Source organism: Macrotis lagotis, chromosome 4 (genome assembly GCF_037893015.1).
Source record: "Macrotis lagotis isolate mMagLag1 chromosome 4, bilby.v1.9.chrom.fasta, whole genome shotgun sequence".
Taxonomy (NCBI): Eukaryota; Metazoa; Chordata; class Mammalia; order Peramelemorphia; family Peramelidae; genus Macrotis; species Macrotis lagotis.
This window is the reverse complement of record NC_133661.1, coordinates 267,492,939-267,510,239: the sequence shown is the minus strand read 5'-3', so window position 1 is coordinate 267,510,239 and position 17,301 is coordinate 267,492,939. Positions and strand designations below refer to the sequence as shown.

Below are 17,301 nucleotides of genomic sequence, written 5' to 3'. Positions count from 1 at the left end.
ACTCTGAGCTTCAGATTAGAATTGTTCCCACTGTACTGGGAGTGGAGTTATGTAGTGTCCTATAAGACAAGTAAAACAGTGATCTGTGGGATAGTCTTTATCTTTTTGGGTACTCCAAGGAGGGTAGATAGAGAATGAAAGTTTGTTTCAGAAAATTACCCAGTAATTTTACAGCCAGGAAATCTGCCAGAGTTCTTTTGTGGAAATAATCAGTGCTAACTGGGAAAAAGCATTTCTAGACTGAGATGGGACTTTTGGAAGATGATTACAAGATATGGAATATGGAATTCCCTCCCTGTACTCCTCCCCCTTCCTCTAGGTAATTTTTTTTTTATTAAAGAAGACCTTATGATATATAACAAAAAGTAGACTAATACTTATCAATCTGTAATGATACATTGTAGAATTCATATAAAATTATATTGTATATTCCTGCTAAATCTAATCTACTACTTGACTGATGGTTTGGATTATTTTTTTAACTTGTTTAAAAGGAAGCAAAGCTGTAATTTTTCAGAAATGGAGTTTTAATCTTATGTTATACTGATTAACTTTTTCATTCCAAACTTTCTCAGTAAATTTACTATTTGATTTTCTAGTTTCATCAGCTTAAATGTTCCCATCTATTATAAAAAGTTCCTTTCCTGTAGATGCTTACATTCCAATAGGAACCTGTACATTTCCATAAACTGGAAAGTATTTACTCTAAATGTTCAAGGAACTTCTGTTTTCACTAAAATACAGCAGCTAGAATTATTTTTTTCTTAAATATTTAAAATGAATGTTTTTAAATTGGTGTAAAATCTGAATACTAAGAAATGTTCATGCTAAAAATCATTTGCTAATATCTAATATAATAATTAGATTTTTTTCCAAATTTGTTGGAAGTTACTTCAACTATAATTAGTTTGGTTAATGCCAAAGATCTTATAAGATTCCTTTCAGTAATGTCATTCTGTGGTGTTATGTTTCTGTATTACTGGAAATAAAACATAACAAGTTTGAGCCAAGGTATCAAAGATCCCGAAAGGCTTTTGTCTCCCAAGTTAGCATATGAGGGACTGTGGCCCCCTAGTGTCTAAAAGTGTCATTGGTTTAACTTTTATTTCAAGGATTAGACCTAACTGGAAGTCCCAGGCTTTGGCCTTCTTATCCTGAAGCTATAAGAGCATTCATTGAATATCTGGGAAACCCAGGCTGCATTATGCAATCTTAGAAGTTTGGCTTTTTTTCCTTTGGACCTTTTAGCTCCAACACAGGACTGATATATTCAGTAGAATTATTTCAAATACAGAAATTAACTAACAAACCATATCAGAAATTCTCATAACTACTCCAAATACAAGATCCTACTCTTGTTTTTCCTGTACCATAAGCATACCAAGTATTACTCCTAGATGTTGGGAAGTATTAGAATAACCTAGAAACCAAAATTTATTCAGCAACTTAAAAGCTTGAAAGTACTGGATTTGAAATCAAAGTACTATTTAGAATCACAAACTCTGAACCTCTGCCTCTTGTGTATTTGGGGGGGGGGAGTCATTGAACCTCGGTTTCTTCTATAAACTACTTTTTTCATTTTATAAAATGAGCAAATTAGACTAGATGATCTCTAACATAATTTTCAACTGTAAAATTATTATATTAAAAACCAGGTCTTGCTATGTAATTTCATTATTTATAAATCCTGAAAATAATTTTCATTTACTTTTGAGTACAATTCTCTAGATGTTGATTGGGGGGAGGGTTAATTGTCATTTAGTTATTCCCAGATTGTGAAAACGCAAAGAAAGTTTTGAAAAGTGGGTCAGATACTGAAAGTGAATAAGCTACTTAAAGCAGAGAGTTGGCTAAAAATGATCTTGTGTTTTGGCAACTTTGCAATCATGGCCCAAAGACTGCAATTACTGTGGTGTAATAGACTTTGTTTTATTCATGAATTCTACTTTTTTTCCTCTTTATCTTAGTACTTTTAAAATAAATTTACAAATACGTATTTGAATAAACTATGGTATAAAATTGTGTTTTCAAATGGATGTATGATTACAGCCCATCAATGTCTGACCATCCTGTACTGTATATTCTTGCCTACTTCTTGTTCAGTCATTTTTCAGTTGTGTCTGACTTTTTGTGACCCCATAATGGAATTTTCTTGGCAAAGATACTGAAGTGGTTTGCTATTTCCCTCTCCAATTCTTGTTCATTTCCTCCCATAAATTCATCCCAGGAGATATCCCCAACATGCTCGAGTCATATTCATTTTCTCCTGAAATTGAAAGATTACAGGTGGAGCATTCCACCCATTGTGACCCACCCACCTTCTGTATCAACCATACATTTCTCTGATGACATCCTTTAATAGTCTGTTTTTAATTAAATTTCTTTATTTGTAATATATTTTTCTTGTTCCCACCCATCATACTCTCCTTTTCCTTTATGTAGTAGGGCAGCTAGGTGGTGCAGTGATAGAGCACTGGCCTTGGAGTCAAGAAGACAAGAGTTTGACTCAGCCACAGACACTTGACAATAATTGACTTTGTGATCCTGGGAAAGTTGCTTAACTCTGATTGCCTTGTATTGAGAGTTATCTCCAGTCATCCTCATATCTGGCCACTGAACTCAGAGGACTCTGGAGGAGTAAATGAGGCTGGTGACTTAGCATAGCACTCCCTCATTCAAATCCAATTCATATGCTTGTCATGGCAACACCTCCCTGATGTCATGGTCTTCTTTGAGAATGAAGGATAAATATTATTTAGTAATAATGTTTAATAGAGTACTCTGTAATTATAGTTTCAGTTCTTAAAACGATTATGTTCCAATTGTTCAACCATCTATGAATAGTACTAGAATATTGGTATTAAAAATATGACTCTTTGTTTCTGGGAGAAGTTTGGATTTAATACAAGAGTTTTGCAATTTCTAGTGATTATGGTTACCTTTCCCATGAGGTTCTGAAGATTTCCAGCACTTAATGAGATCAAATAGATGTCATCTACAAATAAGAGGATCACAATTAGTGAAGGCTTTTTGACAAACTTGTCTGTTTTATGCCTCACTTGGTGCTTATAATCAGAGTTTATGAATAAAGTTCTTTTTATCTTTCAAGGAATTTTGAATGACCTTGATATCTGGCTGAAGAAATATCTTGTTAGAAGTAAATTTTTAAGATGGCATTTTTGATCTACTAAATCTAAAGCTTTTTTAAAAAATTAATAAATAATTACAGTGGGATCTGTATTATTTATATCTTACAATGAGTTGTGTGTTGGCAATAAAGTGCTCTATTGTGGAATATTGCTGTGGCAATCCTGCAAGTTAACCAGATTTTAAATTTTGATATAGAAAATAGCTCACACATCTCCATTATATGTATAAGAGCACTACATAGATATACAAATAAGAACAAATTGATGAGATTAAGTACTTCAAGTTTTTTTTAGAGTACCTTCAGTTTGACAAAAACAAACAGGTATAAATTTATTCTTGTTAGTTTCATAGATTTCATGAGTTCATAGGACTTATACATTTTTTAAATAAATTCTTTCAAAAAATCTATATCATGCTAGTTAATCTTTTTAGAATCTATGTATTTAAATACTTGATTTTCTTAATTAAGCAAATATTTTGCATACCATGCATGGAATATGATTAGAGTTAGACTGGATTTAGGATTAGATTGAAGTGTGGCACATGTTGGCTGTAGGACCTTATGTCAGTCATTGAAACTATATCTCTGTATATAAATTAACTTTGTAACTCTAATAACTTTTTAAGTGTTGAAATCTTTGCAGATCTGTACTTTGTTTAAAAAAGTTTCCTCACCAGGAATTCTCAACAAAAATGAAATCATAGATCTGAACTTTAGGGGTTTTTTTTGTTTTTTTGCAAGGCAAATGGGGTTGTGTCTTGTCTGAGGCTGGATTTGAACTCAAGGACTCCTGACTCCAGGGCCAGTGCTCTATCCACTGCATCACCTAGCTGCTTCTAGATCTGAACTTTAAAAAAATTTTGAATAAAACTAAAAAGAACAATAAGTAATAATTGTTCATTTTTATCTATTAGGTAAAATCTTAATAAATATATCATAACTCTTATAGCAAAGGCTACCTGGGACTTTGTAATGTACTTATAGGATAAATGAAAAATCTTTTTAAAGATGTGATCTAAAAGAATCTTCACTGATTAAACTCTTGGCATTTACTTAATTTCCCCTTAAAAATAAAGGAATAAAAATGATGTTACTTGAAACATGAATCAAATTGTACTCCAGTTTTCCTAATATTAAGCATTTCTTTAAAATAATAGCTTAGGTTTGTATTTTTTATTGTACATTTGAAGACTTAAAAGAATATAAGATGCAAATTAGATCTCCTTTATTCTAATTTCCTCAGATTTATGGAAATTCATTCTAAGAATGCATGTAAGAATGCAGCTTGTTTTGTTTTAATTTCTATGTCACTAGTTAAACTTGGAACACAGTTTTTAAAATGTTATGATTGCAGTTTTTGAGAATTTTAAAAAGATTTTTCTTTAATATTTTAAAATTAATCTTGATGTAGAAAATCAAAACATCTTTCCTTCATAAAGATATAATTTAATGAACAAGCAATATATATCTTAAAACCTTTGTTTTCTTGTTTGGGGAGGGGTTCTGTAATGGATCTGAGATTCCATTGGCATGGAAAATATGCTTCACTAATGGTACTCAACAAGGCATCTCTAGTAGTTAGAACTCTTTTAAAATCACTCTGAACACTGAAGTTAAGTGTTTTGTCCATAATCAGAGGTAGGGACTTGATCCAGGTTTCCTGATTCCATGACCAGCCCTCCATTGTACCTTCCTCTGTGTAAGTATATGTGTGTGTGTGTGTTTGTGCATATGTGCACATAAACACACCTGCATAGGTTATAGTTAAAAAATAATTATGCTAGAGAAGACATAAAAGACTTGAAAAGATGGACTACTAAATGAAAGCAAGATATCTCTAGCAGAAGATCCCTAGAACATTTTGGGCTTTCTATATGGATACATTATGTGTTCTGCATTGTTGTAAGAAGCACCTCTCCTTGATGAGATCACAGTCCATGAAAATATTGAAGAAATTTGGTGTGCTTGTTTTCTTTCTGCTCTCTTCTCTCACTCTCGCTCTTGCACTTTCATTTACATTTTCTCTGCCCTTGGTTTTGTGTATGGCAACATTGAGATATATTTTTTTTCTCCTACTTTTTGATCTCCTCTTTAAGTTACACTACCTTGAGAAGTGATCCCACAACATCTTCACAATGATCCTGTTACTAGGAGGATCTTCGGGATATAGTTTGTTTCATTCTGCTGTTTTTCCAGTCTTATTTTTCTTCAATGCCATTTTTTCTTCCTCATACAGAATATTAGAGACAGTGATATTAGAAATTCCTCCATTGCCATTGGTAGAGAAACTATTAGTTTGTGTTTGAAATATCTTGAAGTCTCTGCCATTTTTTTTTTTGTTTGTTCATTGCCTTCCTTCTAGCTTCATTTTTGCAGTGATTTAGAACTGTTTGGCATAGTTGAGTTTCTCATCAAGCTTTCTTTGGACTTATTTTTTCATCCTTTGCTTCTTGCTTTATTCATGAGGTAACTAACTGCCCAAATTTCTTCTTTATTCTAAACTAATATTGCTCTTGGATATAGATCACCCTGGAAGATTAAGTGTCTACTAGATGAAGACTAACTCATCAATGCTGTGTTTGTTGTGGCAGTTGACTTATATAGGCTAAATTTCTTTAGAAAATGGTGAGGTGACTCAAGTCACTTAACCCCATTGCTTTGCAAAAACCAAAAAAGAAAAGAAAAAAAATGGTGAGGTGATCATTTGCATCTTTAAGTTATATTAACAATTTACAATTTTTCAGCTTCAGTAGTTAGTTAAAATAGGTAATATTGGAGTTGCCTCAGTTTTATACCATAGCTTATTTTTATTCTTTCCTCTGATTGTGGTTTTGCTCTTAACAGCTCATGTTGCCACTGGGATTTTGGGGGTAACCAAATAAAGATAGACATCTAAGGCCACTGAAAAAAGAAGGTATTAGCTAGCTCTCTCTGAGATTTTAAAACTGCTCAGGATTTTATTACAAATAGAGCAAAGTAAACAGGTTAAAAACCTCCTAGAAAAGCAGTAAGCACTTTGCTTGAGAGCAGGTTAGGTGAAGTTAGAGAGAGAGAGAGAGAGAGAGAGAGAGAGAGCAAGCAAGCCCTGGCCACATAGCATGGGAGCCCATAGTGAATCATCAGGGCCTACTATAGGAGCACATGGCCTAGGAAGGAAAGTGAAATTCAGAGGTCCTGGAGGATCAAAGAAGCCAAGAAGCAGCAAGAAGGGGTGGCACTTCCTTACATTTCTGTAATAGGTTGGACAAGGGGTGACACTTGGGTAGTGGTCTAGCACCTGGGCCAGGTATTCTCCAATGGGAAGAACGTACCTGAGTTCAAATTCTAACTCAAAAGTGACAGTCTCAGCCTGCCTCATTTCCTCATTTGTAAAACGGGGGTGATAATAGTATTTTCTTCACAGGGTTGGTGTGAGTATCAAATGAGAGAACATATTTAAAGCTCTTTGCAAACTTTAAAGTACTACATAAATGATAACTATTCTGTTTTGCTTTCCACCCCCTACACCAAATGTTCCTCGAAATATCAAGAATTGAAATATTGGTTCATTTCATTTGGAAGATCTTATCTAATTCTTCATGGTATTTCTCTGTCTCTTCATCCTCTGCCATAGATGCTAGTAATTATCTTTCTGTTACAGTAAAATTCAAAGTGATCTTTTATGCAAATATTTCTCAAAAAGAAGCATCACAATATGAGACAACCAAGTGCCCAAAGAAATTCTTGTTATTTTTGAAGATGTGAAAAAAAATCTTATCAAGTCCTTTTTATTTACCTCTCTAAATAGAATCTGTGAGTGAACTTTCTGATTATCTGTTAAGTTCTGTACAAGGCCTGGCACCTAGTAAGCACTAATATTTATCAACTGATTGCTTTCATTTATACTGAGAATGCCAAATTTGATAAGATTGCAAAGCTCTTTTATGTCTGTCATTGGTCATTAGACAAAAATCTCACTCTTATGAGTTGTTGTTTGCCCTTTATTCTCAGAGAGGACCATGAAAATCAGGGAAGTGACTGGGAAGTGAGTGACAGCTGTGCAGTCACCAACATCACTTTCTTCTCCCAAGCCATCTGGGTCTATTGTGGAAGAAATTGGTACTGCCAATAAAGATTGAGAACTCTTGTGAAAGTGAAGGAATTCACTACTAGCCCTGGAATTGAACTAGCTCAGGATTTATTTCATAAGCCTGCAAAATTCACAGATTAAAACCTTTTTACTGAAGAGACAGCAAGCTGCTTGTAAGGGACTTGAGGACAGGGGGAATAACAAAAGTTTTTAGGCAAAATGCCTGAGGGAAAGCGTGAAAGGAAAAGCAGCCAGGAGACTTCTGTAGAGGACAGGCTGAACAACAAAGTTTTAGGTGAGACTGCCAGAGGATAAGGAAGAAGGGGAAAACAGCCATAAGAGCTGTCTTAGACTCAAGCAAGTTTGGCTGCATGGAATAGAGGCCATAGTTCTTCAGTGGCCTAGACAGGAACATGTTGTTCTAACTTAAAGAAAGTGTCCATCCTGCAGAGTTGGGGAAAGAAGGAGAAATAGAGTTCTCTTCTGGGACTCATGACTTAAATACATTTCCACAGTTTGTTGGACAAGGGGTGACGCTTAGAGAGTAGTTTAGCACCTGGCTCCAGGTACTCTCCAATACACAGGCCACAGGTGTGGCCCTCCAAAGAGTGGCCAAGACAGTACTCATTGGCACATGGGTGACAGTCAACACACCATTCCTTCCTGTCCCAAAGGAAATGACCAACATGCCATTTCCTGTCTCTTGCATGTAGACCAATGGCCAGATATAGATCAGGACGACTGGAGATGACCCTGGATGAAGTGGGAGACCTTGACCTTTTTAACTTAAAGTCTTTCATGAGTCTCAGTTTGACTGAGGAAATACCCAGTCAATGAGTAAGTATAGATAACAAATGAAGCAGAGAATGGTCTCTTTTACCTAATAAAAAAAATAAATAAAGTCAAGCCATGTTAAAGTTGCTCCCAAATTGATATTAGATTATAAAGTAATAGGTTTTTTTAAGGTGATATAATAGAACAAAAATATTCCTTATCCATTTCATTTTCTAGTTTAACTGTCTTGGACTAGGAATAGCAAAATCTTCTCAGACAAAGCACTGAACACGATTATTTAGTATTTAGGCCATTTCAAATCTTTTAAGAATCAAAAGTTCTGGGGCACTGGTGGCGCAGTGGATAGAGCACCAGCCCCGTAGTCAGGATTACCTGGGTTCAAATCCAGCCCCAGACACTTAATAATTACCTAGTTGTGTGACCTTAGGCAAGTCACTCAACCCCGTTGCCTTAAATTAAAAAAAAAATCAAAAGTTGCTTCTTAAATGACAGTTATTGAAACCATCTCTTATTTGATAATTTTTTTAAAGTGTGTGTGTGTGTGTGTGTGTGTGTGTGTGTGTGTGTGTGTGTGTATGTGTTTAGGTATATTAGGTTTTATCCTAACTCTGTCTAAAATAATAATACATGTTACTTTAGGGTTTACAAAGTACATTATTTCTGTTAACTTATTTGATCCTCACAGCAACCCTGAGAGGTTAGATGCTAATTTTTCACCTTTTTTTCAAAGCTGAGGAAACTGAGGCAGTCAGTAGTTAAATGATTTGCCCAGGGTCTGACAGCTAGTATGTGCAGGATTTTAATGCAGGATGTAAATTCAAGTCTTCCTGACTCCAAGTTTTGAAATCCACACTATACTACCCACTTCTATAAAAGTGCAGAAGCAGTCATTTGTCTAAAACTCACATAACTGCTTTGATCCAAGTTTTCATCCACTAGACCACATAGCCTCTATCATATGGTAAGGTTTCTTAGAACCTGATTTACCTTTAGAGAGCAATTAGTGTGTATATATAAGCATGTATATAAATAACTTGTTTAATGATTTCATTAGCCTAACTTCATTCTCCCCAAGTGTACCTCATAATCTATTCATTTCCTCTTGTTCTATTTAAATTCTTATCCATGTCTTTCTTTATAATATTCATAAAAGAGCTTCTGAATTCATTGCTCAGACTAATTTTCTCAAAATGTGGATATAAAGGACTTCTAGCTCCCACACAGTCAGTCAAGAAAGATATTGGGTATGGCATAGCCTTTATTTTATCCCATAGAAAATGCATAGGAAAAATCCCCCCAGGAACCCATGGAAAACACATACAGTATGCAATCCATTAGCTCCCTCAAGAAAGGAATTGAATTTGAAGTTGCTAAATATTGGGATACTTCCCTGACACCAATTAATTAATCAACATTTCCCAAGCTCCTTTTGTACTAGGCATTGTGCTAAGCATTGAAAATTTAAAAAAGAGACAAAAGAATATCCCTGTCTTCAGGAAGCTTACAGTCTAAAGGGGAGTATAACTTACAAAAAAAAAATTCAAATAAGCTAAAAATAGCCTAAATAAGAAATAATTGGAAAGTACTAAAATTAAGAAGAGTTGAAAAAAGATACTGGAACTTACAGGCAGCCAGGAATAATTAAATGGAGTTGAAGGGGAGAGCATTTGAGGCATAGGGGAGGCCATTGAAAAATACTTGGAGCTAAGAATGTCTTAGCCAGGAGGCCAGAGTCACTGGAGTAAATAAGAACCCTGGAGAGGTAGATGAGGTTAGGTTATAAAGGACCTTGAATATCAAATGCAGGATTTTTTTTTTTTTTTGTATTTGATCCTAAAGACAATAAGGAGCCACTGCAATTTATGAATGGAGGCAGGGGACATGATTGGACCTGAGCTTAAGGAAGATTACTTTGGTGGCCAGATGTAGAATGGATTAGAAAGCTTCAAGAATCCAAGTGTAAGGTTGTGAGTTGATGAGGGCCTACAAGAGTGGTGCTTGTGTCTTAGTTGAGAAGGGAGTATATTTGAAAGATGTTACAAAGGAGAAATTGTTTTTTTTTGTTTTGTTTTTTGCAAGGCAATGGGTTTAGGTGACCTGTCCAGGGTCACACAGCTAGGTAATTATTATGTGTCTGAGAGTGGATTTGAACTCAGGTCCTCCTGACTCCAGTGCTCTGTCCACTGTGAGAAATGAGAAATTGACTGGCCTTGGGAACAGATTGGATTTTGGGAGGTGGGGGAGAGATAGTGAGGCATCCCAGGATGATGTGGAGCTGGTGACTTTAAGGACCTAGGAGGATGGCTGGTTGTTGCCTTTGTAATAAAAAGTTAGGTGTAGCTAGGTAGCACAATGAATAGAACACTGGCCCTGGAGTCAGGAGGTCCTGAGTTCAAATGCAGCCTTGGATAGTTACTAATTACCTAGCTGTGTGACACTGAGCAAGTCACTTAACCCCATTGCCTTGCAAAAACCTTAAAAAAGAAGTTAGGAGGAGGGGAGGGTTGGGGGGGGGGACATAATGAATTGTGTTTTGTACACATTGAGTTTAATAAGTTTACTGGATACTCAGTTTGAGATGTAAGATTGAAAGTCAGAAGAGATAGGTAGATTTAAACCCATTGGAGCTGTTGAGATCACCAGGTGAAGAAGTATAAAAGAAGAAGAAAAGAGGATCCAGGACAAAATTCTGTGGGACATCTACGATTGTAAGAGAATGTATTCTGGAGGCAGATACACAGGAGAGAGTGGTGTCCTGAAAATCTAGAGGGAGAAGAAAGGTATAAAGCCCTTATTCCCACAAAGTCTTCAACTCTCACCAGATATTGTACCACACTTGTTTATATTTTGAGGCTAAATAATTCCCTTCTTCTCATGGGACTTCATTGTCAGAGTAACACATGGACTTTGCTACCCAAATTGGATGTAATGGTGTAATTTTGGATGTTTCCCTTTTTTTTTTCTGAGGTGCATAGTCTTTTTTGCTCTTGAATATAAGATCCTCTAACTTTTGAACTCAGGGTTGCCCACAACAAAATTACCAAAACTAGTACTAATCAAAAAATTTCCCTCCTCTGCTAAAGTGCTTGCTTCTAGAATCATATTGGCTAGGGAATCTAAAAGTCTCCATCTCCACATAGGAATTGGTTGCTTACAAACATTGTTAATGAACCTTCTTCTCATGCTAAAAGACCACACATCTATTTGCCTCTGCCATGTGCTTTTTTAGGAAATCCATGCTTCTCATTTGCAACCAGGTATTGAACTGACAAAGTCTTTGTCAGGATATTTCCTCTCAGACATGTACTTCTGATGCAAGGCACCATTTTGGCATAAATCCTAAACTACTTCTTCCTGATTTTCCTAATCCCACCAAAGAGGCCTTGAGAAGGGAAAGTTTTTTAGTGCCCAGGAGAGATGGTTCCTGTGATGAGAAGTCATCCTCCTAACCCTCAGGTATCTCATTATTTCTAAGGCAGTCCTAATCATTGAAAACTAATCATTAAAAATGCCAAGACTCATACTCCTTGATAAGGTCTCTGCTGCCTAACAAAGGGCCATATCACTTAATCTCATGAGGTAGGTTGGGAAACTCATCAAATTGAACAGGACTTGCCTTCACTGATTAAAATCCCTTTCCCACTACACTTCTGCTTTTCCAGAAAAATCAAAGTTTGATGCTTTTAGGTACATTGGTCCATGGGGAGGCAATATGGAATAACTCTCTTGTACCTTAGGAAGCAGGGTTGGATAAGTGGGTTTTTTCCTTTTTTTTTTTTTTAAGATTTTTGCAAGGCAATGGGGTTAAGTGGCTTGCCCAGGGCCACACAGCTGGGTAATTATTAAGTATCTGAGGCCACATTTGAACTCAGGTACTCCTGACTCCAGGGCCGGTGCTCTATCCACTATTTCACCTAGCTGCCCTGGATAAGTGTTTGAAATGGAACCAGGAAGACTTGAGTTCAAATCAGGCCTCAAACTTAATAGCTTTGTGATCCTGAGCAAATCCCTTAACTTCTGTTGACTCAGTTTCTGTATCTGTAAATGAGGATAATACAAGCACCTACTTCCAGGGTTGCTGTGAAGACAAAATGAGAAAATATAGGGCTTTAGAAATGCCAGCTATCATCATCATCATTATTGTTAATATGGAGAGACTTCAAATATTTGTGGGGTTTTTTTTTTAGGTTTTTACAAGGCAAATGGAGTTAAGTGGATTGCCCAAGGCCACACAGCTGGGTAATTATTAAGTGTCTGAGACCGGATTTGAACCCAGGTACTCCTGATTCCAAGGCCGGTGCTTTATCCACTACGCCACCTAGCTGCCCCTCAAATATTTGTTAAGACTAACTTTGTTGGGGATGTCTAGATGGCAAAGTGGATAGAGCACCGGTCCTGGAGTCAGGAGTACCTGAGTTCAAATCCGGCCTCAGACACTTAATAATTACCCAGCTGTGTGGTCTTGGGCAAGCCACTTAATCCCATTGCCTTGCAAAAAAAAAAAACTTTTAAAAAAAGACTAACTTTGTTAACTGAATTTGTTTATCAGATGGATTGGGAAACTAATCTTGAACATGAATTGGTCTTATCACTCCCTCTGTACACCTCTATGTCTTTAAATGATGTTTTTTATGATTCTTCTGCCATGCAAGTAATCATGGGAAATATCTATGGTTTACTTCTGTCATATCTCACCTGAGTCATTATAGACCAGTGCTTGTTATTAGACAAATTCCAGAGGTAAGAGGAGGGCCCATCTGTGCCTGGAATCACGGAGATACCTGTTAAAAGAAGAGAAAGTATAACCTGAGAAGCCAGGCAGAGAGCACGAGGTTCCAAAGACTAAATGAGTTGGACACATACAAATTGTTAGTGGGTAAAAATCCAGACCTGGGGGGCAGCTCAGTGACATGGTGGATAGAGCACTGGCCCTGGAGTCAGGAGGACCTGAGTTCAAATTTGGCCTCAGACACTTAATAATTACCCAGCTTTGTGGCCTTGGGCAAGCCATTTAACCCCACTGCCTTGCAAAAAACAAAAAATAAAAAATAAATTTAGATCTGTGAAATCAAAGTTACAAAGCCAAAGATGCCATGAGTACCAAGAAACTGAGCCTTTTAATCTCATATTCCCTACAAGATTCCCCAAAGTTCAGTCTTGTTATTGTTATTATGCCTATTTTCCCCATCCCCTCCTAAGACTGATGAGCTATAGCATGCTCTGGAGTCCTTTCTAGGAATGAATGTTTAAAAAAGAATTGTTTCTAAGTTTATTTACATCTTAGAATACCAGAGCATTTTTTATATTAAACTCAGTTCATATATAAATGTTTTCTCTTTTTTCTCTCCTTTAGTATCCTCTTATATGTGGACTGGTTATTGCTGCCTGCTGGTGTTCTCTGGTTTGCCTAAGTAGAATTTACTTGGGAATGCACTCCATTCTGGTAAGGAAAAAGTTGCTCTTCATACCTCTTATGTCTTGTAAAGTTAACAAGTAATTTTATCACCCTGATAAACTCACATAAAATCTAAATGGGAAAATAATTTGTAATTCTTTTAAATTTGTTTTCCAAAAATACCAACATGTAGTAGAGCAGCTTGCCAAGATTTATGTACAGTAATTAAAATCTTTTCCCTTCACTAAATAGGCTTTCAAATCAGTATTGGAAATAAGTCAATTAGTAGTTAAACTCTAACCTTGCCAAAGTTTTAAAGAAAATTTGACTTAAATAATGTAAAAATAAATCTAATGGGAACATATCCTTGGATATCCAAATTTTTTTGTAGGTTAAAGCAACTGAATGAAAAATTAAAGTGAAAAGAAAAAATAGGAACAGAAGAAAAAGCTCTTTATTGATATTTGTCTCATTTAGAATATAAACTTCTCAAAGGTAAATAAAGACTTTCACATTTCCCGGCTTTCTAGCCTTTCAGATTTTAATTCTCTTCTTTATTCAAGTCTCACCCTGGCCCAGTTGACTAACAGTTGCAATGCAAGGGAAGCCCTGAGCTCAATGACTACTGAAAAAGTGAACCAAAGTATCAGGTACTTTAAAAAAATCCCATTTCAGACACTGCTAATTGACAATAGCTCAGTACTTTCTCTGGTAGATGTGACTGTGCTACTGCACATTCTCTGTCAGGCAGAGCATCAGGTGATTAGTGAGCACATGCTTCTCAGCTTGTTTAGCAGCAATCACAAAAAGGGTTCAGGCTTTATGGCCGTGCTTTGTATCATAAAGCATTAGAAGTGAAATGGACTTTAGATTCAGTCCAGCTTCCTCATTCTGCAGATGAAGAGATTGTGGTCCAAGGTGTCCTAGTATCCTAAACTATATTATCCTTTTTTATTTTTTATTTCCCAAATCAGTGTCTCTTTACTTTAACAGTCTATTACTCTTCTCTTTTCTCCCCCATAAAAATATCCCTTTCAATCACTAATTCTCAATCAGATTATTCCTAAGTCACATTTATTATCACTTTGGGATCATTAGAAGGCATCAAACCCTTTGATGATAGTTTTTTCTTTTAATAAAAGTTATTTATAAATCTTCTAAATTGCTATTTTATTTCAAATATACCTTTTTTTCCCTGATCCTTTTTTCCTAAGTTCATGGTCAGAATAATTTTATCATGTATTTATGTAGTAGGTGCTTAATAAAGATTTGTGGATTGAGTTGTTGTGGTATTTCTTTAAATTAAACACATTTATTAAGCACCTATTATGTTCTAGATCCTATTTTGGAAAGTGGGAATATAAAAATGAAATGATTTCTATCTTTAATGAGTTTGTGATCTTTAAATTTTGAATCAAAAAGTAGTGATTATAATAATCAGTTTTTATGTAGCATATTGAAATTTACACTTTGAGTTTACAAAGAAATTTCCTAACAACTGTGTGAAGTCGGTCATGTGAATCTCATCCCCAATTTACAAGTGGTAAAACGAGACTCAGATATGGTCAACATTTAGTGGAAAGGAAATAAACATTGCCATTGCCATAGCCCCCTGAGATTGTCCTTAGTTTATATTATCTAGTGAAGTAATGAAGGCGTTTCTGATCCTATGATCTGAGATAAATTTTCCCCTGTTTTGTTTTATATCTTTAATGATGCTGTCTTTGAACAAGTTGAAAAAGATATGTATGAATGAAGTGGCATGTATGATAGCATCATCCGTGGTCTGATCATTTTTCTTCTTTGACTGCCCAAGATCAGTTCTACATAACAACGAATCAGTCAGAGCAGCTACTGTTTCTTTAGCCCTTTGTATGTTATCAACCATGGAACATGCCCTTTACTTTCTTGACTTGAAAAAAAAAGTTCAGATCAAGGATAAGTTGAAAGTGTTATCAATAATAGTTATGCACATATGACCATGCAAAGTCAGTAATGTTCTGTATCTTATCACTTTTATACCTGGATATTCGTGTTATTACTGATAAGTCCTTTTATTTACATTATGACACTTGACAGCCATAAATGATGCCTTTTCCCAATTTGCTAATACTTTAAATTTTGCTAATTCAAGCCAATTTCTTTGACACTTTCCTCAGTGTTTAACTCATAAGAGCAAAAAGCCAGGGGGTTTCCTTGAAATGTATTGATAAATAACTACATAACTTTTTAGAGCAGTCATCTAAATTCAAAGGTTAAAGGAAATATAATCTACTTCAAATTCTAAATAGCAACTTTATTCAGCATTTATTTTGTATTCTATTTTATTAAAATGTAATCAAGTATTTACTGAACTCTTACTAAATAGTACTGCTGGTAACAGCAAAAGACAAAAATGAAGAAATTCTTATCTTTAAGAACACTTTAGGGGCAGCTAGGTGGCGTAGTGGATAAAGCACCAGCCCTGGAGTCAGGAATACCTGGGTTCAAATCCGGTCTCAGACACTTAATAATTACCTAGCCGTGTGGCCTTGGGCAAGCCACTTAACCCCATTTGCCTTGAAAAAAAAAACAAAAAAAAACTAAAAAAAAAAGAACACTTTATTGAAGGGAAACATCATCAAATCATTTATTATATTTCATCAGTGTTGCTGATGGTTGTTTACTGTTTCCAGAGTCTCCAGAAAAATAGTAAAAGAACTTAAAGTGCAATTTTTTTAAAGCAAGCTTTCAAATTTTAATTTTCAAAAAAAGAAAAATCAACCTTATTTTTAAATTATTTGAATCAAATAATTTCCAAAGTATCATTTTTTTACTTCCACATTTGTGACATTAATACTACATATTAGTTAATGTATTATACATTGGACCTATAATTAAAATTTATTAAAAGTTTTTTATATAGTTATACAAAAGAAAAATGTTTAAGAGCAATGAATATTGCAATTGTCAAGCCATGATAGTAAACCTATTATCAGACATTTCATTCCCAGAGACAGGAAAAAAGAAACATATTAAACTTATTGGATCTCACTTTCCTTATCTGTAAAATAAGATGATTTTTTTTGAGTTTCCCTGCCCTAACATTCCATGAATCTTGTTATAAGTTTTATAGTGATCAGTAGTATTCTGAAGGTATTTGAAGAGAGGTTGGATGAATAATTTGTCACGGATATCATACAGTTTGGACAAATAAATTATAAAACTTACCAGGTCATTCATCTTGTGACTCCTCTCTCAATAATTTTTAGAACTTAAAAGCTTTTTCACAACACAACTATATACAATATATTTCACTTTTTTATCATAAATTTAATTGTTGGAGTGTTTATTTGCAGAAATCTTATTAAATTTAATAATAAAATTAAAATAGCTTATATTTTCATGCCAATTTTTTTGGTGTTTTTTTTTTTTGCAAGGGCAAATGGGGTTAAGTGGCTTTCCAAGGCCACATGGCTAGGTAATTACTAAATGTCTGAGACCGGATTTGAACCCAGGTACTCCTGACTCCAGGGCCGGTGCTTTATCCACTACGCCACCTAGCCACCCCCATGCTAATTTTTTATGTCAGACTTTTCACTGACTCAAATACAAGGTCCCTCATAGTCATAATATGATCTTTATTTTTTCTTGGTTTTAGGCCAATTTTATCAAAGTTTACTTTTCTCTCACAGGCAAGGACTTGTCTTAAATGATTAAATGATTTAACCAGTATAGCTACCAAATAATATTTTTATGTAAAGTGCTTTTATAACATACTGAATATCACATTTAATTGTGAAAATTTCTCATGGAATAAAGTAAGCAAAAGAAATAAATAAGGTTTTTTTGTCATTGAAAAATTAAATTATAAAAGTACAAATTGACTCAGCTGACTTTCAGTTTTGAAAG

The 17,301-nt window shown here is 35.0% G+C and overlaps 1 protein-coding gene across 1 annotated transcript in view; it reads left to right on the top strand.

Annotated features, from left to right (window-relative positions):
- Positions 1 to 17,301, top strand: part of SGPP1 (sphingosine-1-phosphate phosphatase 1) — a 49,468-nt gene that overhangs the window by 22,179 nt on the left and 9,988 nt on the right. Inside the window, exon 2 of the mRNA XM_074235978.1 lies at positions 13,369 to 13,458. Within this exon, the coding sequence (XP_074092079.1) occupies positions 13,369 to 13,458 (90 nt within the window). The remainder of the gene's footprint in view (positions 1 to 13,368; positions 13,459 to 17,301) is intronic.